The sequence below is a fragment of the Hesperophylax consimilis genome, chromosome 15 (assembly GCF_061612785.1).
Source record: "Hesperophylax consimilis isolate HC1 chromosome 15, BYU_Hcon_1.0, whole genome shotgun sequence".
In the NCBI taxonomy this organism is placed as follows: Eukaryota; Metazoa; Arthropoda; class Insecta; order Trichoptera; family Limnephilidae; genus Hesperophylax; species Hesperophylax consimilis.
Genome location: NC_142850.1, coordinates 17,475,529 through 17,497,732, shown reverse-complemented (window position 1 = coordinate 17,497,732; position 22,204 = coordinate 17,475,529). Strand labels below are relative to the sequence as shown.

At 35.0% G+C, this 22,204-nt stretch overlaps 1 protein-coding gene across 2 annotated transcripts in view; it reads right to left on the bottom strand.

Moving 5' to 3' along the window:
* The window catches only part of RASSF8 (ras association domain-containing protein 8), a 28,068-nt gene extending 6,836 nt beyond the window's left edge, over positions 1-21,232 (bottom strand). The window contains exons 1-11 of one of the 2 annotated variants that reach the window (XM_089640279.1): positions 20,874-21,232; positions 20,419-20,540; positions 19,901-20,011; positions 19,186-19,340; positions 18,103-18,192; positions 14,781-14,975; positions 11,863-12,082; positions 11,644-11,760; positions 7,082-7,281; positions 4,680-4,794; positions 1,310-1,453 (exon numbers count right to left, since the gene is read on the bottom strand). In XM_089640279.1, the coding sequence (XP_089496405.1) occupies positions 1,310-1,453; positions 4,680-4,794; positions 7,082-7,281; positions 11,644-11,760; positions 11,863-12,082; positions 14,781-14,975; positions 18,103-18,192; positions 19,186-19,340; positions 19,901-20,011; positions 20,419-20,490 (1,419 nt within the window). In that variant the 5' untranslated portion in view covers positions 20,491-20,540; positions 20,874-21,232. The remainder of the gene's footprint in view (positions 1-1,309; positions 1,454-4,679; positions 4,795-7,081; positions 7,282-11,643; positions 11,761-11,862; positions 12,083-14,780; positions 14,976-18,102; positions 18,193-19,185; positions 19,341-19,900; positions 20,012-20,418; positions 20,541-20,873) is intronic. The other variant, XM_089640278.1, reaches the window with a different exon arrangement.
* Positions 21,233-22,204: the final 972 nt, after the last annotated feature.

The following is a 22,204-nucleotide window of genomic DNA, read 5'->3' as shown; positions in this document are numbered from 1 at the left end:
CACCAACCGGTCTAATATGGCCGTATTATATATATAAACCTTCCGGAGCAAATTCGATAATTGAAACCCTATCAAAATCCGTTGTGTTACTAAATTCACAAACAGACAGATGCGCATAGCGACTTTATCTTATATTATTTAGAGATATTATATTATACTATTTATTTGGCCAGTTGTTTCACAAAACTGAAATAATTACAGAACTTGAATATAACCTTCACAGAACTTGAAAAACAACTTTGAAATTTGAAGAATTGATCAAATTCTGTGAAACAACCCGTTCTAAGTGTTTAATTATTATTCAATGTATTATGAGTAATCACAGATGATATCCACTAGTAATCTGCACAATTGAAAAATATATTTTAATATATATGTACCTATACCCAACATTGAAAAGATTAAAGGTTAAAACTGACATTTTTCAGCAAGAAATGTACTACCCATGTACATTATTAAATTAAAGGTTAAAACTGACATTTTTCAGCATCAAATGTATTTACTACCCATGTACGTTAGTATGTATGTACATACACAAACATTTTACAAATGTGTAAGAATTCAAATTTTTAACAATAATAGTGTGGTTTTCATGATGCTACATGAAGTGAATGGTAGAAGGGATCGGGAACGCTCGAGGAAGACATGAATTGTGGTAAAGTGAGGCATAAGGGATGAACGAGGTAGGAGGTATAAGGAGAATGGAAGAGAATGATTGAAGAGGTCCGGAAAGCCAGAGGAAGACATGACATCATCAAATAATTAAGTATGGTACAATGAAAGGGACGTAGGGAGAATGTATGATGTGGAAGTGAATGGTATAAGAAGTCGGGGACGCCCGATGAAGACATGGCACGATCAAGTGAAACAATACTTATTAGAATACAATATTATTATTTCCACTTTAAAAATGCACCTAGTGTTCAGGTAGACTAGAATTCACGTCCACAAAACTTTACTAAAAACCATCAAGCGTCGGGTACATGTCAGCTGGTTTGTAATAAACACTGTATAATTTTTACTATTCACACGCAAAAGACCTTAAAAATGGCGTTAATAAATAAATAATTAATTAGAATAGTAATACCAAAGGATAAAAAAAACTCATGACAAATACTATTAATTTATCCAGACTACAAAAACATGTCATAATTACCTTTCTATTGTGTTGCAAAATTACTCATTATAAAACATATTAGTTGCAAAAAATCCCACAAAAATAACATTATTTCAAATGATCAACACTGTCTAGCGGCTAGCATAAAGTTAGCATAGCAACACCGAACTTAATAATGGTATGTAGTATTACTGGGTAAGGGTAATTACCCTCTAGCAGGTGCCGGATCTCGTCGGTGGTGCCCGAGAGGCTCTGCAGGTTGGCCTCCTTCATCTCGCTGACCAGCTGCTCCACCTGGCGCTTCTTGTCCAGGATGGCCGCCTCCAGCATGCCCACCTGAACCAGTTTGGGGAACGGATTTTAAACACATGGCCATTGAATTACATAAGACATACATATTGATTTAAGATGCTTCAAAGACATGTCAATTAATGTAAAGTTCAGATTTTTAACACATTCACAGACGCAAGATCTGTTGATCAGGGTGGCCACAGACCTGGAAAACCGGGAAAACCGGGAATTATCAGGGAATTTTACCGAACCGGGAATTATCAGGGAAATGTCAAGGAATTTTAAAATATTCTTAAAATATCAGGGAATTCCAAAAATAAAACGAAATTCGTTATTTACGATTTGTGAAGTCCCAAAGTTGTGTTTTATTACTTTTACTTGCGGCGTGTGTAACAAAAGATATGCCGACAAAGACAAACTAGATAAGTAGTTATTTTTTTATTATTATTTTCGTAAATAGCCCTTCCAACACAATCATGTCGTAAACAACCCGCCTTGGTTTTTACCCTATACTATGTAGGTGCGAAATCTGTAAAGAAAAAGCTAGCAAAGTTACAACAAAGTGTCAAAAGGGTCGGACACCCAGTACGGTCGTAATAAAATTTAAAGATCATCATTATCAACATTTTTACAAAGTGTCAATACAGTAGAACCTCGTTAATTCGAAATCCACGGGACATCAAAAATCAAATTTCGAATTAACGAATTCCCACGTAATTCGAATTTTTATAAAAAAATAAAAAAAAAAATACGCCGAAAATCGATTTTCTCGGCCGCCTCTTCAAATCCGGGTGGTATTTTAGTTGTAAATTCGTATTAATACCAATTATTTCTTTATTTTCGCGGCCGATTACCGTAGCGGCGGGCCCTTTAAATTCAGATATTCGCAATAAATTCGTAAAAATGCTATATTTTTACGCGTAAATCGAGATTTCGCTGCCGATTTCGGTCGCGGCCTACCCTTTAAATTGAGATATTCGTAAAAATACGATATATTTCCGCGTAAATCGAGATTTCGCGGTAATTTTCCGTCGCAGCCGGCCCATTATTTCAAATATCTGAATTTAAATTCGTAAAAATACGATATATTTCCGCGTTAAACGAGAATTCGCGGCCGTATTCCGACGCGGCCGGCTCTTAAAATTCAGATTTGAAAAAAATTCGCAAAAATACGATACATTTACGCGTAAATCGAAATTTCGCGGCCGAGTTTCGTCGCGGCCGACCCTTTAAATACAGATATTTGGTGTAAACTCGTAAAACTACGACATATATCCGCGTAAAACGTATTTTCTCGGCCCTTCAAACTCGGATATTCGAAATAAATTTGAAAAAATACAACATTCCAGTGTAAATCGATTCAGATTTACAAAATAATAATACCTACTAATTAGGACGATGTATAACCACGTAAAAATACGTAATTGTAAAAAGCATTCACTTTGTGGCTCATCATAATTTATAATAAAAACACATAAATTTGTTTTTGACCACTATAAAAATACATTTTTCGGCGTTTTACCGCCACGGCTGACTTTTAGATTCAGATTTACGAAATATTATGATTTATTTACGCAAAAATCAAATTTTTTCGAATTTACGAACAAATTTTCGTGCGCGGACAAAAATAAATTTTGAATTACGAATTAAAACGAATTTCGAATTAAAAAAAATTTTGTATGAAAAAATTTTTCTGCGGAAATTTTTTTGGCGAAAATTTCGAATTACGCGTTTTTTCGAATTATCGGGGTTCTACTGTACTTATTTTTGTTTATTTGTCTATTTTTGTCTGGTCTTTTCATTTGTACACAAATTGTCTTCAGGCGAAATATCATAAATATGTAATAAGTGTATTTTGTTTTGAATAGATCATTGTGGTGCAAGGAAATAATAAATGCTTTAGATGACGGAATTCCCTTTATTTATGTATCTGTTCTAATTTTCGGCGTAGATTTTTTTTTTTTTATAGTGAATACCTCACAAGAGTCCCAACTGCTCCCGTCTGGAGCCAGTGAGACTATGGCATCCCCAATTGGGGGATGTTGTGAGGCTGAAGGTAAGTGGGGAAGGGAAAGAGGAAGGTGAGGAAGTACCTGGCTATTCAGATCTAGTCACTAAACACGGCTAAAGCCATTTGGAGCAACGTTTCAATTCTGAATGGTGGTCTTACACCAGGGCGATACTGGTAGTATCTTCCACTCTGGAACGTGCCGCAAATATACTATATATAATTTTAATTAATTAATTGTGAAATAACACAAATTAATCAAATAAAATTTATTTGCGCACGCCGGGTTCGAACCCGCGACCTTCGGAATGGCAGTCCAATGCGTTACCACTGGACTATGCCGGCCGTCAAATGAAAATCGAGTTTCAAAAATAAAATTTTGAACGACATGTCCTTATACCAAATAAAATGTATCAGGGAAAAATATAGAAACTGCCCTGGAAAACCTGGAATTATCAGGGAATTTTGAAATCCGTTTTTTGTGGCCACCCTGTTGATGTAGTTTTAGAGGAGATGTGATGTATCACTAAGTACATATTATACGTCTTTTAGTCAGTGACGCAATATGACACAACGGACAGTTAAGTCAAGTTTTGTATTGTAGTACACAATAAGTAGCCCGTTTATTTGTGTCACAACACAAACACTTCTATACTTGATAGTGTCACACCTAAGGTTCACATTTTTTAAATTGTTTTTCATAAAATTCACCAAACCATGTCTTTTCACAAACCTGTGTTTTCCCAAAGTGTCAATGTGTTAAAGAAAAATATATGGAATTACGGTGTACAGAAACAAAATTTCCGAGAGAAACACATGTTTTGTAGAAATTTTAAGCCAACATAAGACTCTAATAGCGCGGGTTTGCTCGATGCTTATTTTTTAATTATTTCTTATGAATATTACTAAAATCTCAAATGTTTCTAGAGGGATCCCTACGGATGTAAGTTATTTATATTTAAGATTAATAAAAAAAAGGACCTCGTCTTAAAGAAGAGTTTTACATTGTCAATAATTAAGCAAAAGGCAGATGAACAACAAAAGTAAGAAAGTAGAAGAGTTCTCAAAACATAGTATTTATAGATATGATTTAAGATTGTCATGTTGCGCTACCTCCTTCTTTGGCCAACGTTTCGGACAGCATTGCAGTGTCCATCATCAGGGCAGTTGTGTAATAATGGATTTAAATATTTTCAATGAAAACACACCTAAGAATATGCTAATGTGGCATGAAGATAAATTATAAATGAACTTCAAACTAACCTCTCTCTTCAATGTGTCGGCAGTAAGATGGTTCATCTCCGTGGCGTGTTTGGCTTGCTGGATCTCTCCCTGGAGTCTCTCCACCTCGGCCAGCAGAGAACGCTCCAACTGTTGTCTACAATAAATAATACAACAATGAGGTGAATATTACATGCAACCACAGATAACTGAAAAAAAAACTGGAAGAAGGGCCATGAACCATTATTACACTAGCCAAATGTGTGTCTTATATCACCATAAATAGGTATATATAACAGGCTTAAAAATCGCTTGGCAAATGCAGTCTAAAAACGTTTGATTAAAGAGCAAAAGCAGTTTTTATTTATTTTGTGAATAATTTCCTAAGAAAAAAAAAAGTTAATCAAGGGAAACTGTCACAGAAAACCTTGGCCATAAAACTGTATTTTTTAAAAGTTGTTTCTTATTTGCGTTCATAAATTTCTAATGAATAAAATTCACTAGGTACAATAATATAATAACTTAAATATATTACCCACGAACAGGCTGCGCCTTAGTGGGTTCCCATTATTCATATTGATTTATATAATATTGTATCTAATTAATGTAAAAATTGGGAAAAATAAAGGAATTAAAAAAAAAAAAAAAAAAAGTTGTTAAGCTTATCAATTATTTTTACAAGCAATAATTATTCGCCTGAAACACTCATCCACATTGAAAAATCTCCTGATAAAAGATACATGACGCCAACGGGACTCGAACCCGTGTCCCTTCGATTTCCGGTCGACAGCTCTGACCACTGAGCTATGGCGGCTTATCTCTTACCCGCAAAATGATTCAATATATACTAGTGTTTCATTCAACAATTACTGCTTGTTACATTTTTTCACCTGAAAACAAGTGTTGAAATGTTTTCAGGTGTTAAGCTTATATTTTTATAAAGTTAAAAATTTTATTTTAATTCTACTCAAGTGAAACAATAGGAAAAGCTTCAATTTATCCAAAGCATATTTTTTGGTATTCATAATGTAAACCGATTCGTAGTAAAGAGTAATAGAAAATAGTGATTTCGCATTAAGGCCCAGTAGTAAGTGTTCAAAGATGGTTTGAAAGGATGATATGTAAATACAAATGTTAGAGAGAGCGCGCTGATGTTAAAAAACAATAATAAGTAAGCAAAAATTGTTAAAATCAAGTTAAGTTTCATTTAAAAATACACTGTGAATTTTTTGATAGCTATAACATATTGAATAACTGCACAAAATTTGTTTTTAATAATTTTTGAAGATAACTTAGCGATTTTTTTCTATCGATTGAATTTCATACAATTAAAGTTTCGGCATAACAAATGTATAGATATTATCTTCAAAAATAACAAACTTTTTTGTGGAACTTAAAAACTTAAAGAGTTGAAGAGAAATATGTTATAAATCTGTAGAAATTGGGAATGCGGAAGCATATGCTTCACCTTCATTATAAGGAACCGGAAGAAGACAGAAGGAGATCGATAGAAGTGAAGGCGTTCCGTAGACTCTCCAAGGATTGCTGAGATGAAGATGACGTATTCAAGCAATTTCATGTCTGTACACCTTTATGGCAACTTAACCCAAGTACCATTTATCACAGGGGTAAGCAGAAAGGTTGTGATGTCACACTAAACTCCACAACAAAATTCCACTCTCGTTCAAAAATCACAACAACATTACAACATTTATTTTACTACATACATCTAAACTATTTACTTCAGTCATCTTATAGTGTTAACTAACATATGTATTATTTTATTAAAAATTATTATTTCTTATCTATAAGTATCATTGAATCGCTGACAGCCCTGAATTGTTTGCCAAGTTGCGATGCCTTCTCAGCTATTCCAAGTACAATTAATTTTGTGGGTAACAATAAACTGACTACTGACTATTATCATAGACACCTCACACTTTGACTTATGACAGGTCTTATACAAGCCTAGTATAAATTAGTTCAACTATTGTTACACCGGTATATATTTCTATTGAATTATGCATTGTCTTATTGCACTTATGTTAATAACTGCATCACTTGCAATAGTGTTTTTGTGTACACATTAATTGTTCTTTAATTTATTGCTATTATTATCCTGTTTACCACTGTACGCTTGTAACTCGATTTTCACTGTATTGTAAATGCCATTTTATTGCGTTTGAATAAATAAATAAATAAACATTCAAAACTCAAATAAAAAGCTGGATACAAAACATTCTGACACTAAATACAGACTGAAACAGAAACTCCTCTACTGCGCTAAATAAACACAAAATAATAATTATTTCTTCTTCATATTATTTTAAAAAATCAGCACGAGAGATCCCAGTGAGAACACTCCTTGCTTCAATCACATTCATACATCATCTCTTACATACTCTTTATGTTTATGCAAAAAAAAAAACATGATTACTTTTTACCTTGCATCTTGATTTCGGCTGGCGGTCCTTTGCTCAAACTGGATATCGTCCACCAGTTTCCTTATTTTGTTCTTGCATTGTAGCAGCTCAGTTTCGCAGTTTGCCAGTTTGGATCTCACCAAGGTCAGCTCAGATTTAAGAGTCTTCTCGGCCTGTTTGGCTATTTCCGCCTCATCTTCGATGTACGTCATTTGTTGAACCTGGATTGACAGAATTAAATATTATCATTGGTTTAGGCAAAAACACGCACAAAGATGTGAAAATATCATAAGTCTACATGTTTTAATGAAATAACATATTTGTTAGCTCAGGGGTGTAGTGAGAAGCTGTTAAACTACAGGGGACTTGCTTTTAACCTGTCCGGTGGTGAGTTTCTGGAAAGAAAACGGTCCCGCTGGAGGGAGTTTTTTCAACAATCAAAATATAGAAAAAAATAAATGCCACCTCGTAGAGTATAAAAAAATGAAAATAAAATCCTTAGAAACTAGCACGAAAAAACAAATACTAAGCTATTTAGAAGGAAAAAATTAAAACAATTTTGCAGAAATCGCCAACCATCGAAATCGGAGCAGATTTTTGTTTTTACTTAATAAAAATCAGATTCACTTACCACAATTTTAATGAAGCCAAGGGGGGAAGAACGACTTTTTATACACACTAACATATACGTATTATTATTTACACTTATACTATTGTATTTTCATTATAAAAATTTAACATAGGTATACAATGTATATGCAGTCAATAATTACGATAAAAATAACACTATTCTAATTATTATGTACACTATCTTAGGAATAAAATTGTCTTCACTAACTAATACTGCTTTTTCGTATGGTAGTCTTCGAAACATGGATATACGCAAAATGCAAGATTGCAGTCGGTGCACATATATTTCGTGTCACTTCTTTTTTGAGCTCGAACTGCTGTATGTCTACACACATGGCATTGTCGTTGAGTTCGCTTTCCTTGGGCTGCAGTTTCTGGTACAGGACTTTGAAAATGTTTTCCTAAAAGGCGAGTTGGTTGATCCACTACTCTCCTTCCTCCAGATGATGCCGGCCTTGGCGTGTGATATTTTTCGATCATTTGAGACACTAAGTTTTCCCGGAATTCGCTAAATGATAAAACCTTTTGCGTTTTCAAACGATGCAAAAAGAAAGCATTTAGTGTTCCAATGTCTATCAATCTGAAGAAAATTTTCTTATACCATTTTAGAGACTTCCTGGAACTGCTTGCGAAGCCCAATATGCGGTCCACTTTGTCAACAGCTCCCATATTCTTGGTATAATCTAAAACTACCTCTGGTTTTATTTTATTTTCTCCCGTGGAGAAGTCAATTTTATCAGTAACAATCATTGCATCTGTATGTATGTTACTAAGCATAAGGACATCCCTTTTATCGTGCCATTTCAGCGCCATGAGATTGTTCGAATTCAAAGACTTCATTTCCCCTTTTTTCATTTTCTCCTTACCAAATTTGGGCATATCTTTTCGGTTTGCTCTAGCCGTTCCACATGCATTAGTTTTATGTTTATGCAAGAAATCGAACAGGGCTGGACTTGTATACCAATTATCTACAAACATTCTGTGACCTTTTTCCAAATAATCTGCAAGCATAGTGGTAACGACTGATCCTGATATACCAATGTCGGGATTCATTTGTATGTCTGATTCAGAGCCAGTGTACACAATTACATCCAAAACATATCCGGTGAGTGCATCACAGTGTACAAACAATTTAATCCCAAATCTATGTCGTTTTGAGGGAATATAAATTTTGAATGAAAGTCTTCCCTTCCACAACAAGAGACTCTCATCTATGCACAGATTTTGATATGGGTAAAAAGTTGATTTGAAAATGGTCTTCAATGGTTCCAGAAGATTTCTTATTTTATATAATTTATCGGTTGTCGCAGTATCGTTATCAGAAAAATGAAGAGCTCGGAGCAAAAGAAAAAATCTATCTTGCGGAAATAATACTTTGAAAAAAGGTGTTTCAATTATTGGATTATTTGTCCAGTATTTCTTCAGCGAGTTTTTTCCCACAAGTCCCATAAGCATAATCGTGACTAAAAATGTATATATTTCAGCCTCCGTGGTGTCTTTCCACTTCATCATTTTAGACTTCAGAGAAATGTCTAAAGAAATTTTTGCAGCGTATTTATTTGTTTCGCTGACAATTATTTTTACTATATCAAGTGTGAAGAATAACTCAAAAAAGTCTATTTCCAATGAATTTTCACTAACGGGAATATTTGCTCTTATACCTGAGTTAGTTGAATCGAATTCATGAATAATGGGCGTAAACTTACCCTGATCCCATTTACGATGATCAACTTTTCTCTTTTTGGATGTTGAACAACTAGGGAAAGTTTCATCCCCATCAGATTCGTCGGATGAGCTATCTGAATGTATTGGCAAATCATGAAGATCCTCGTAAACATCTTCATCTTCACTTTCGATTAAAATGTCAGCAATGTCTTGTTCATTCAAAGGGTTAACCATTTTTTTATAAAAGTAAAATATATAAATTGAACTAGTTATCAATACGAATCACAAAGTCAAATCACAGTAAAACACTGTCCAAATTATGAATAACCTAAAATAATAAAATGTCAATGATAATAACACTTTGTAGTCGGGCGTTTCAAACAATAGACTCTAGCCTATAGCGGATGTTTTTCGCGATTAGCACAAAAATATATCCTCATCCCTTTCGTTAGTATCTGAAGAAATTTTTGAAGGGTAAAAGAAAATATCAATTAAATAAATTCCACTAAAAACACGTCTGTTTTGTAACTCTGTATATCATAACTAAAGCACGTGTATATTAGCGCCACTCTATCTTCACAAGTAACGAGTACCGGGAATACTGCTAAACAATTTTTGTGTTATCTCTCATTCAGGAAATGATTATTGTCATAACATCCTCGGGATTATCTCATAAAAGTAAAGGTCCAATGAATTTATAAGACGTCATAAAAATATAATAGGTACTCATATTCCCAGTTCAACTAACAAACAATCTTTGAAATTTAACACGATAAAATTGCCTAATTATCAAAAGTATGTGTGTACATAAAAGAAACAACGGCTTATCTTTTTTTTGTTACATGTGTGTGTAGTTTGTAATGTCTTCAAGCGTTTAGATTAAATAGTCACGGGAAATAATGGGGTAACTTTACCTTCCTCGCCTTTGAAGTGGAGCCGGCGTAAAGGATATTTTTACCTGTCCCGCCGATAAGCACCAGTCGGCCGCGAGGAAAAATACCATTCCCGCTCATAGTGTGTATACAGTATAACGAATAATATTTCAAATAGTTCATAACACTAAGATTCACTATTGAATTTTGTTCAAACTGTCAAAAACTGTATTCAAACTGAAAACAAACACTGTCGGTACAATATATGTAATAAATATTCACATCCAAACACGTGAGGTAATTTTTAATGCAAGATGATTAGGTTATTCAGTGTAAAAACAAACAAAAACCACAAATTTCACTTCACAAAAGACGTCGCTCGCAATAAAAATGTTGTTTACCACCAACTGCCAGACGGTGACGTCACGGAATATTTTAATTGTGAATAACTCCGTTGGTAATGTACCTAAATCGATAAAAACTTTTGCAAGTTATGACAAATTGTCTCTAGATAGCAGTAACTATCGGTTTTCCGGAAGAAATTCAATAGTTAATTAATTTTAGGCGCAACCGTACGGGTACGGTCATACTCCTTACGAGGATTTTTTTTCTCACCGTACCTGTACGGTCATACCACCGGACAGGTTAAAGTGGTCTAACATCTCGTCATATTGAATTTTATTTGCACTCCATTAAATAATATGTTTATGGGAAACGATCCCTAACATTTACCTAACAAAAAAAAGCATTATTAAAATGTTGTGGAAGTTACCACACATATTTTATTTATAATATCTTGCATAGAATATTTAAAAATTTCGGGCATTTTCAAAATCCAGCGCAGGTTAGTCTGGATTTAATTAATTTGTTTTATTTCACAATTTATTAATTTAAGGCGATGCCATGCGTAGTAATGCAAAATCATGTGTTTTTGGTTTGAAAATTTGGTCGCCTAGAAATTTTTCAGATGCTTTAATTAAATACTGCGAGTAGAATACATTTTGGCCTTTAAAATAGTCGAGTATTTTTTAGATTAGTCTTTTTATAAGCCCAGAAAAAAATAATGTATAAAGCCTATGAAAACTGCTTTAAAGTTCAAAATCTCCTACTTAAGAACCCATTTTCGGTTATGATTTTATTGTATAATGTGGCAAATTAAGTTATTTATAAAATGATTGAAAAAAATTAAATATTTATACCTGAACATCCACAAAATAAAATAAAAGGCACTTTTTGGCCATGTTTTTTTCTTGCATAAATCAAAACAGGCGGATGGTGTTAAGCGGGAATTTAAACCTTATCGCCATCTACGTAAGGGTTGTTACTGATAGCGGCTCAATTTAAAATATTACACGACGTAGTGCATCGCCTTAAAATAATAAATGCAATTTTTCACCAGAGAAAGATATAGGTCACCTGTTCTGTGCTGACCCGGAGTTGGGTGTCACTGGAGCTGATCTGCTGCTGAATCATATCCACCTGGTGCTGTTGTTCTCTGCCCTTCGATTCCCAGAAGCCTATCTCCGCATCGTACTGAAAACATTTATCCAATTATGTCAGAAATACCTACATTATATGAATAAATAAAACACTCCATATCTCCCTTCGTTTCTATTATCTACGAACACCACAAACCTTAGTCAAATCGGCCTGTTGGTTGGAAAGCTTTTCCCGCTGGTAGTTGACTAGCGACACGAGCTCCCGGTACTGCTGCGTGTAGGCCACGGCCTCGCTGCTGGCGCCCGCCTCCCCGCAGGGCTGAGCCGACAGTGGAGCGCTGCGCCCGGGCGGGGGCAGAGGTTTCGCGGGAGGCGTGCTGGGAGGGGGCGGCGAGCGGTATGGCGGCGGGGGATCTCTGCAAACGAAACAAAAATATAAATTCTATTTTTTTATCTATCCAGATAATAGAAACAACGGAGGTCATGAACAATTATTCATGCTCCGCTTTTGTTCCTGCACCAAATGCATTATTTTCACTGGCTTCGCCGCTTTGATAGTTTGTGTAGATTGGTCGTAGCTCAGCGGCACTAGGAACGCTTCCATGTCATATGCCCTTCATTTCTATTATTATCTATGATTCTATTCACATTTTTGCATATACATCTATCTTTATCTATCATTTTTGAAGGTTCTAATTGAAAAAAAAAATGAATGCGGGAATATAGAAAAAAAAGTTAATTCGTATTTTAAAAGAAATGTGTTTAAATAAAAATGCAGCGATTACTTATTCTTGGCTAAGTCAAAGCGTTTTTCAGCGGAATTTTTTTCCATTTCTCCGACTTGGAGAGTATGCACTTTTTTGACGGGACGGTTCGTTGAAACTCTCAAAAGTCAAAAGATTACCACACTCACGCACCATGTCTTTGAATGTCTAACGACAACTAATGTCAGAAGCGGCCACTGGCAGCGATCAATCAAGTAAAATAGTACAAAAACGATTAATGCGATAGAGGAAAGTTCAATGCAATCTATCTGCAAGTTTTGTATGAAATTAATTTGGGACTGGAAAATAATTATTCGAGAAACAAGCGATCGAGATTGTAATATTGGCACTTTCATATGGTGTACAACATAGACATAGAATATTAGTAGACCTGCCCTAAGTTATTAAGGGCCTATTATTCCCCACTCCCCATACCGGTTCCATTGGAGCCGGCTGGGCTCGCGTATGGCCTCAAGTGAATTTAGAAAACGTGACGTCATCATTCTTGTGCGAACTATGGTCGAGGCATCATCGGTTCATTTTACGAAATAACGGCAAAATGGTGGCTTGTGGTATGAAAACTTGTAAAAATAGATGTGAAAAAGAGAATAAACCCAATTGTCGTATTACATTCCATATATAAGCATTATTTTACTTTATTTTAAGCATATTCACATCGTATAATATGGATCAGTTGTAGAAACATATACTATCAAATCGAGATACGTCTGGACGCGAAACACAAAGCTGGTTGGTTGCTGGGAAGTAAATTATGAACATTTATAAAAGTGTCTTAACTAAATACGTAAACGAAATATTCGACTCTGAAAATAGAAGAAATTTATTTTGCCGAATTTGGACTTCGCAAATTTGTTCATAACGTGGCGAGTAATTTGCGCTCCCATGTAAAAATGTCTATTCATTCAAAAGCAGATTTTACTTTTAAGAACTAAATGGTGATATTATAATGCGAGATACCAATATACTGTCAGATTGATTAATTGACGAATCACAGTCAGCTTTACCCCCTTCGTTCTTCAACAGTTGATTTTACCCCTCATCTTTAATTTCTAGTCTATATATTCATATGTCTGTGGTGTACAAGTAGTAAATACAAAAATATACTTTTTTGGGGATCAGTGGTGAAGGCACGAAATGAAAGAAAGTTGTGAAGGTCACATGTGTTTATTGGTGAGTCAGTTGCCGTGACGAGGAGATGATGTAGGACAGAAGAATACACCGGATGCTGGCTGATGATGGCAGGTCAAGCGCGGGTCAGTGAGTCGACTCCGGGCGCTAGTGACTGGGACTCGATGAAGGTCAGGCACTGGCGAAGAACGTAGGTCTTCAGGCACTCCAGTGCTGACGAGACGGCCGAAGGTGCGGCGGACCTTGTAGGCGGTTGAACGGGAACGGTGTGACCAGTGAGGATGCAGCGTGTCCTCGTGGTGGTCATGGTAGCGTGGAAGAAGCACTGGTCAGAGACACTGGAACCAGGGCGCTTGTAATCCGTGTAGCGCTGGCCAGGGACGTGGCCAAGGCGCTAAGTTGATGTCCCGATAGAGTCCATGATGGTACGGGCGAAGCCGGGTATATGTCCTTCGCGCTAGTAAGATTAGCGCGGTTGATCACTCGTTGAGCCTTGTAGACTGACGGCTGATAGATAGATAACAGACTGACTGACTGACTCGCTGCGTCGGGCATATTTATACTACACGGCCGACGGCGGCAGTAGGTAGGTGGATGGCAACTAAATTCTAGGCACTCGCACAGACTGTGTGTTTCGGGAACCTTCGACAGCGTGGCAATTATGCATAGGCGGAAGACTCGAACCTTCTGGCGAGTTCTCGTGGTATCCGAGACTGAGTGCGCGATAGTATTGTCGCGAGTAGGCAAGTAGGTCTTGTAGTATGTAGGTTGTTTACGTTGCGGTTTGAACTGCAGGTACATAATTCGGGAGTAGATACTAAGTAAGTAGGTCGAGCGGTTTATTATTAATTATTTAATTTAGATTTTTCTCGACGCTACACTTTAATTGATTTTAGCGTAGCGTAAGTTGTGTTGCGTTTCCACAGCCTTGCAGTGTCTATCATAAGTCTAGATCTATGAACATCTGTCCTAAAACCAATATTTAAAATAATTTAATGTTATATGCTTAACTTTTGTCATAATTGTGTACTATGTATAAATAAATAGTTATTCCAAAATAAGTGGACAGATTAAATAAATCTAGTGGTTTAAAGAAATAAATTGTAAAGTTTAAAAGTTTTACAAAATGGTAATCGTCAAGATAATGTGAATTGTTGAATAATTCTTCCATTGCCTTCCTAACCGGGAGCATGTATATTACCTGTAAGGCGGTACATCCTTCCTGTTCTGGTGCACGGGCGAAGTCTTGCTCTGGGGCACACCACGCACCACCCCCACAGGGTGGCCCCCGCCGTGGGTAGTGCCCCCCATCGCCATGGGCTGCACGGGGCCTCCGCCCATTAAGGGTCCCTCGGGGTATGCGTGATCCTGGCCATTGTGATTTGAGGTGTTGGCACTGCCGGAATTAAACAAAAAGAATATATATATAAATCTTAACTAAACCGCAGCAATAGCTAATTGCACGTCTCTTGCAAAGCACAGAAAGGATGTGATTTATTAGTATATAGTTAACTAGCATCGGTTGGTGGCTGTTCACACCGCATTACCCTCCCGCACAGTGCTTCATTCCGGACGATGCTAGGGAACGGTCTTTTGTTTTCAAACGAATTATAATTTATTTATTGCATCTCACTATACATAAAACACTTTTTTTTTTCATAAAAATCAACCTCACTAGGACTGAGCCTGTATCGAGGTTAACAATTTACATTATAGTGAAGCAAACATAAGAGTAATCACAAACATAAATTAATTCTACATACAAACACAAAATATTTCAAAATTAAAGAAAAAAATAAGTATTTGATGTGTTACCAGATGGGTAATTTGACAGTATATTGTAACAATATTTGAACCATAACTAATCATTAATCATTATTCAAAAGAAGAAGCAAAGTAGATAATAAAGACAGATAGGGTGACATTCAGTTTTTAGTAAATGGGACTTATATAAAATCTTATTATTTAAGAAAGGACAAGGATGAAAAAATATTAAGACAATTTGTCTGTCAATACAAAAATCTTAATTAAATTTTTAAATTTAACTAAGGAATTGGTAGACTTAATATGATTTGGAAGAATATTAAACATAAATGGTACCTGATATAAAAAATTTCTTTAACCAAAAGAAGTTTTAGTATTTACAGCCACAAAGTTCAATGTAGAGCTAATTCTAGTTGTAATATTGATAAAAAATCGACAAAGTATTTGAGTGATATATAGCTGTTTTATACACATAACATTACATTCCTTATAAAGTAGGTTGGATGGATAACAGAATTTTTTTTTGTACATTACTTTAAGGATCAATTTTTGAGTAATATTTAGTGGTTCAACATTGGACTTTAGACATGATCCCCAGCATACTATGTTATAAGAAAGTCGAGATTGGACTAAGGCAAAATAGACAGTTTTTAATTTCTCTTTGTCCAATATGTGTCGCAGTTCTTTAAAAATAAATGTAAGTCTCCTGATATTTTTGTTAACATATCGATATGGTCATTCCATCTTAAAAATTTATCAATCTTTACACCTAGATACATGATACAATCTACACTTTCCAAGGGGTGGCAATTACAATTTAGCAGACAATTATATATAATTAGATTATGAGTGTCAGAAGGCTGACTTTTTGATGATATACTAAATGTCACATATTTAGTTTTTATTGTATTCAGAGTTAAGATGTTATTATTCAGCCAACTCTTTACTGCTCTTAATCCTAAGTCACATTTGCTAAAAGCATCTCTCCAGGTTTTACCCTCAAATATTAAAGCAAAAATAATTTTGAATTTATCAATTTTCTTATGACAGACACAAGACAAACATGGAAAAAAAAACTGTTGAATAGGTGACTGAAGCAAAGCACCCGATTGCACAGATTAGTTTATAAATCTGTAGTTTCAATTAGGTGAGCGACACATTACGTTATATACATCATGGCTTGGTCTATTTCAGCATATCGCTCGCCATAGTCTACCAATGGGAATGTATGGTGAGCAATATGCTGAGATAGGCCAAGCCACGAGAATATAGCGTGGTCTGTCACAGGCTTAAACAAAATAAATTCTTTACAGAAAATATGTTTAAATGTATACTTGTTTATTGTTTTTACTTTTGAGAATTTAATCTATTTTATGCATTACTATCTGAATTCCCCAGAGTTGCTTGGGTTTTACGCAGAGCTTTTCAGCAGATAGTGACATTCTTCTTGTTTTCAAGGTGCAAAATTTCATTGAACTTGTAATAAAACTGTTGATTTGTATAAAAATGAAATGTACGCCACCCGCCCAGTGTCCACTGTTCTTTATATAAATGAATTTATTGTAACAAGGTACATAATACATAACATGTACAACTTTTATCATTATAATGTTACATAATAAAAAAAAGAAGATTTTATTGAGAACTCCTGCCTAAATGTGCGAATCAATAAATCAATATGTCCAGTTTCATTACATGGATTGATATAATCAGGCATTACATGTTGAGCTTTGTTACACCTTATGTTATAATCCCAGCCTATGCTATAAATCCAAGTAATTAAAGTCAACCTTTATTTCTTTCTACATCTTAATATTACTGTTAGTCTTAGCCGGTGCCCCAAAAGTAAGCCATAATGGCAAACATTCATTTCTTCGGCACTTTAAAAGGAACCATATTATTTTGGGAAACCAATCGATGATGCAATATTCAAATTAGTCACATGACCCTTTTTTGCATCTTAGGGATTAAAGTCCACAAAGCTCTCACGGTCCCAGAGACCTGGAATACTATATAAACAGGAACAAGCTGTTCCCCTACGTTCACAATTAACATCACTTGTGCTGCTTGCACGCTGCACCTCTACGCATTATTGTTATTGTCATTTAATTAATGTACTTGTCATTCAATTAAGTAAATAAGTGTACTCCTATCTAAATAAAGTAATTCAACTAAATCTATAAAGTTGTTATTGTGTGGAATCCATATATTCACCTCAAGATACTTACACACTGGAACTTGTATCACCCCAAGATACTTACACAATTACACCTGCAGATCTTATATACACATCCTCAGTGTCCAGATCTCCAAATTATACATCAACCACAAAGAGAACTTCTCGACACCTGCTCGCCGTACAGAGTTAAGTTTTTATTTACTGCGCCTCAACCGAGGGTCGTAGCACTTGGCTTGAGAAATTTTATTATTATTATTAAATGAATTATAAACAAAACAGGACCTCTGCCCTGTTTTACGAACTAAATATACATTGTTTACCACAACATGAAATGATTGACTAAGCGTTTGAAAAATCAGAATTAAAATAAAGTAGTTTCTAAGAAAATGAATTTAACATCAATAAATATGAGGCTGACTACCGTTAAAAACATAATAAATTAGAAACTTTACACTCGTAAACAGGCTTTCAGTTGATTGATGTTAATGGATATTAATTAACAAATTAACACATCTCTTAAGTGATGGGCATAAAACACAGCCACTAAAGGAGATAAAGCAAACGGAGTATATTGGCTTACCCGTGAGTAAGACTCTTCCTTCCATCTTTGGCCCTTTCCATTCCATGTGTGGTGAGATCACTGCTGCCTCCCGACTGACTGCTTCCCGATCTAGAGAAACACAAACAAGTTATTCAACTAAATCTATGTGAAAATAATCATAGATCTAAATTGATTAAATCAATAAAATAAAACTTTTTTTGATCGTCGGGGATGGATCATTCATAGTACGTATGGCAACATTATTTTTAGATTGATGCTAAATGAATAGAAACACAATATTTACCAAGTCAAGCCAAGATCAGCAACATCAGCAGCTGTAGGCAGACTGATAGAACCTATGCGCAAGCCAAATACTAAGTTTGGTGATCGCGCTTACTGAGTATCTGGGCCGAAGGCTTGGAATAAACTCCCTCCGGAACTAAGATCCATAACAAGTCCAACAGAATTCAGGTCTAAACTAAAAACTTAACTTTTTAAGCTGTCGTACCCTTAAATTAAATATACCATTCCTAAGAGAAAGTCCAGTTATATTCAATTTTTCAATTAAGTCCTAAATCCTGTATCTAAATTTCGCCAATAAACAATTAGATAATGTTAATTAAGTGTTAATCTCAAGTGACCTACCAGGTAAGTATTGTACTGTATATTTTCTCCATAAATAGTTAAGTAATAACATAGATCACTGTAGAAATGTATTATAAGTTTGTACAGCGCCCTTGAGGTGTTTTTGCACAAAAACGGCGCTATACAAGTCATCCAAGTATTATTATTATTAAGTGTTCGGATTATTTGGAACTTGTTAGTGCTTGAAGAAATGGATGCAAGCAAATCTCTTCGGGAAAGGTTTCTGCAATATTTAGAAAGTGGAAAAAATTGCAGATTACGAAAGAATTTAACAGCAAAAAAGTATACCGTAATATTATTATTTAGTTTCCAGTTTTTTAATGATTATTTTCCTATTCAAATGTAAAACAGTTTACATTTTAAAACCCCAGTAACATAGTACATATATATTTACATACAAGTATTATGTATTACTTCTCTAAAATTATAGGAGATAAGTTTTTTATGAAATCAAAATATTCAAAATAAAATATTTACCTTATTGGATTTATTGAGGGTGGTTTTAATCCTAGATTATAATTATTTGGCGAGCCTATGTTTCCCTGCTGCTGATTCGTTTTAGCGTTGATTGAGTCTGATCGCTGGAGAATGAACTGCACGTCGTTGGAATATTCTCCCCATTTCATAAGAATCTGAAAACAAAATTTTGTTAGAATTTTGGCTAAATTTTTGTTGCTAATTTGCACATCGAAATAATATAATTTATTGATAAAATTACTTTGTTTGCTAGTATGGTGAAATTTAGAAGTGTTGATAATTGCATAATGAATGTAGGTACAGTGTGCAAAATAAATGTTGGTGTGTTAAATAAAATTCATAAATAAGTAAAAGATTAGTTACAATGAATCATCAGATTTTTGCCAATGAAGGATATTTGAAGTTTGTTCGACACCGTGATTTAGAAATTATGTCAAAATTTAACGACAATGAGGACTGATTGTTGAAATTGAAAGATACCCTCCAGCATTTTGCCGCATTCTGGCAGCTAACAAATTCATGATTGAATTGATTAAAACCTTGTATTTTTATGGAATGAGACGCACTTCATAAATCAAGAAAGGTTAGTATATAATCTTTTCACTGGCAACATTCATGATGCTTTAAAAAATAGGCACTTCTTTGGCAACAGCCAGAATTACTATTTTAGGGTAGGCTGGTAGGTACCTTGTGTTGTTATGCAGAAAAAAATTACCTTTAGCGGGAATTCGTGTGGTGCTAGTAATCTTTCGTTGCTTCGCCATCGTTCAATAAGTGTAAACCGACCAACTTTGCCAGTGGCATGGGCTAAGGCGAAAACAACATCCTGAAACAAAAACATTGTACATAAATGCAGGATATATTATATTAGGGTACACAAATAAGAAATCAAGATTGCTGAACAACCGAGAATTCAGTGCATATCAGATAACATAATTTCCATCTAGATTGATTTAGGCTTTTATCATTTGAGGAATGTGAAACTTATCGAGTAAGAATGCACTACTTTGATGCATGACGGATTGCAGTTTCACAGCAGTCAAACGTTGAAAATGAGATTGCACTGATTAAGACTGAAACACAATTAGTTTCTCCTCAAAACCAGAATAGTCTTCAAATCTATTTTTGAATACTGTATTACTGTAATGTTCCACTAACCTATAAATAGGCAGAATTTCCATTGAATTGTCGATATTATTGGAATAAAATTATGGAGTAAGGATATTGACATACCTGACAGGTTGTGAGTTCTGTCACTCCACAGACGATCCTTTGAATGCCTTCCACCCAGACCTTCAGCTCCATTGAATTTCTCAGAAATATTCACCAATGTATGTCACTGGCACATACACATACTAGAAAGCAAGTGCGAACATTTAATTAATGTCATTCATGAGTTTTCACCAGTTTTCATGGGTAGCAGATAACTACTCGCAAGATAATAATTATTACAATATCGACACTGTTATTTTTTTCAAATTGGAACCAGAACGTAAATATTGCAAATGACTAAAAAACTATAACTGTTTATGTAAACAAAACAAGATATGCTAATAACTGCGTGAAATACGATATTGCACATTCAGAAATAAGCATAAAATAAGACCAGGAAACAGTACACAAATCACAAAACTCACTCCCAGAACAAGGAATTTTTTCATGTAAAATAAGGTCAAAAGGTAAAGTACCTGCCAAACGCAGGTTACAAAAAGTAAAACGCGTTATGAATACACCCTTTTAAATGAAAGGCTTATATTTTGGGCTAAAAAGCAACGCGTTATAACTCGGGCTTGGATAAACGCGCATTTTCACTCCACAAATCACTGAACGCCTTATATTTCTAAAAGTTATTTTGAGCTTTTTTGTTTGTCAGCAAATGTCACTGGTCGGCCATTTATGGGTTTGACGTTTGAATTTACTAGGCCACGTAAACGTTGAACTTGAACTTAAATTAGATTAAAGGAGGATTAAAAGCTAATGGAATACATAAATGATCACCGTTGCAAAATTATAATTGAACAACATTCACTAGGCTTAACCTAGAAATTATAATTTATAAACTTTTGCAAGTAGGTACCTAATCTCGATTGTACTGTTTTGTTTTTTGGCGGGACTTATCCATTTATACAAACTAATTTTTGGTTTGAGATTTTCAGTGCCAAAAGTATTATCGTGATTTATTTTTGGGGTATTATGACGTGTTGCACATTCTATTGCTTTAGCCAACGTTTGCATCTTCCCTGATGATGGGTAATGCAACGCTGTCCAAAGCGTTGACTGAAGAAGAAGGAAGCGCAAACTGCATAATATAATACCCCAAAAATAAATCTAAACACCAATTTAATTTGTAACAATGTTAGGAAGTTTTGTTTTTTATTACTAATTCCATACAGGAGGCCCTGAGCAAAGTCATTTTCCTCAGGTTCTATGTCATCCTTGGGGATGTGTACGGAGGATCTTTTTGAGGAAAGGAAGGAGGGAGGAAACACAGAGATCGAAAAATCATTCTACAGCCGAGCTGCTAAACCCAAGATCGAACAAATGTTGGGCACGCTTTTGATGTGTCACGGCCGTGCACTGGTACCGAAGAGAATAAATAATCTATTGATATATCGGTAGCACAAGTTCAGCATTCCCACCCGAAGTCTGTGATCCAAACTGCAATCTGTTTGTTAAAATAATAAAGGTTTTTAACACTTCTATTTTTGTTCATAGCAATAAGTATGAAAAATATTTTTAAAATCAAGCTGTTAAAACAAAGCTGCTGTTTTACTCAAAATGTTAAACTATGTAATAATTTATTTCCATGACAGTATAATTGATTATTAGTTATTCAATAATAACATTTTAAAACTGCAATGGCTTCGCTGGGCAGGCGATGCATCTAGGGTGGGAGATATAGCCAGCCTCCATAGTGACTTTCTTTATAATAAGCCTAAAGGATGAAATAGTGTAGGGAGGCCTCAGGTAGCTGGACACTGTGGAGGCAAGACCAGCCAGAGTTACATCGACCGGCCAG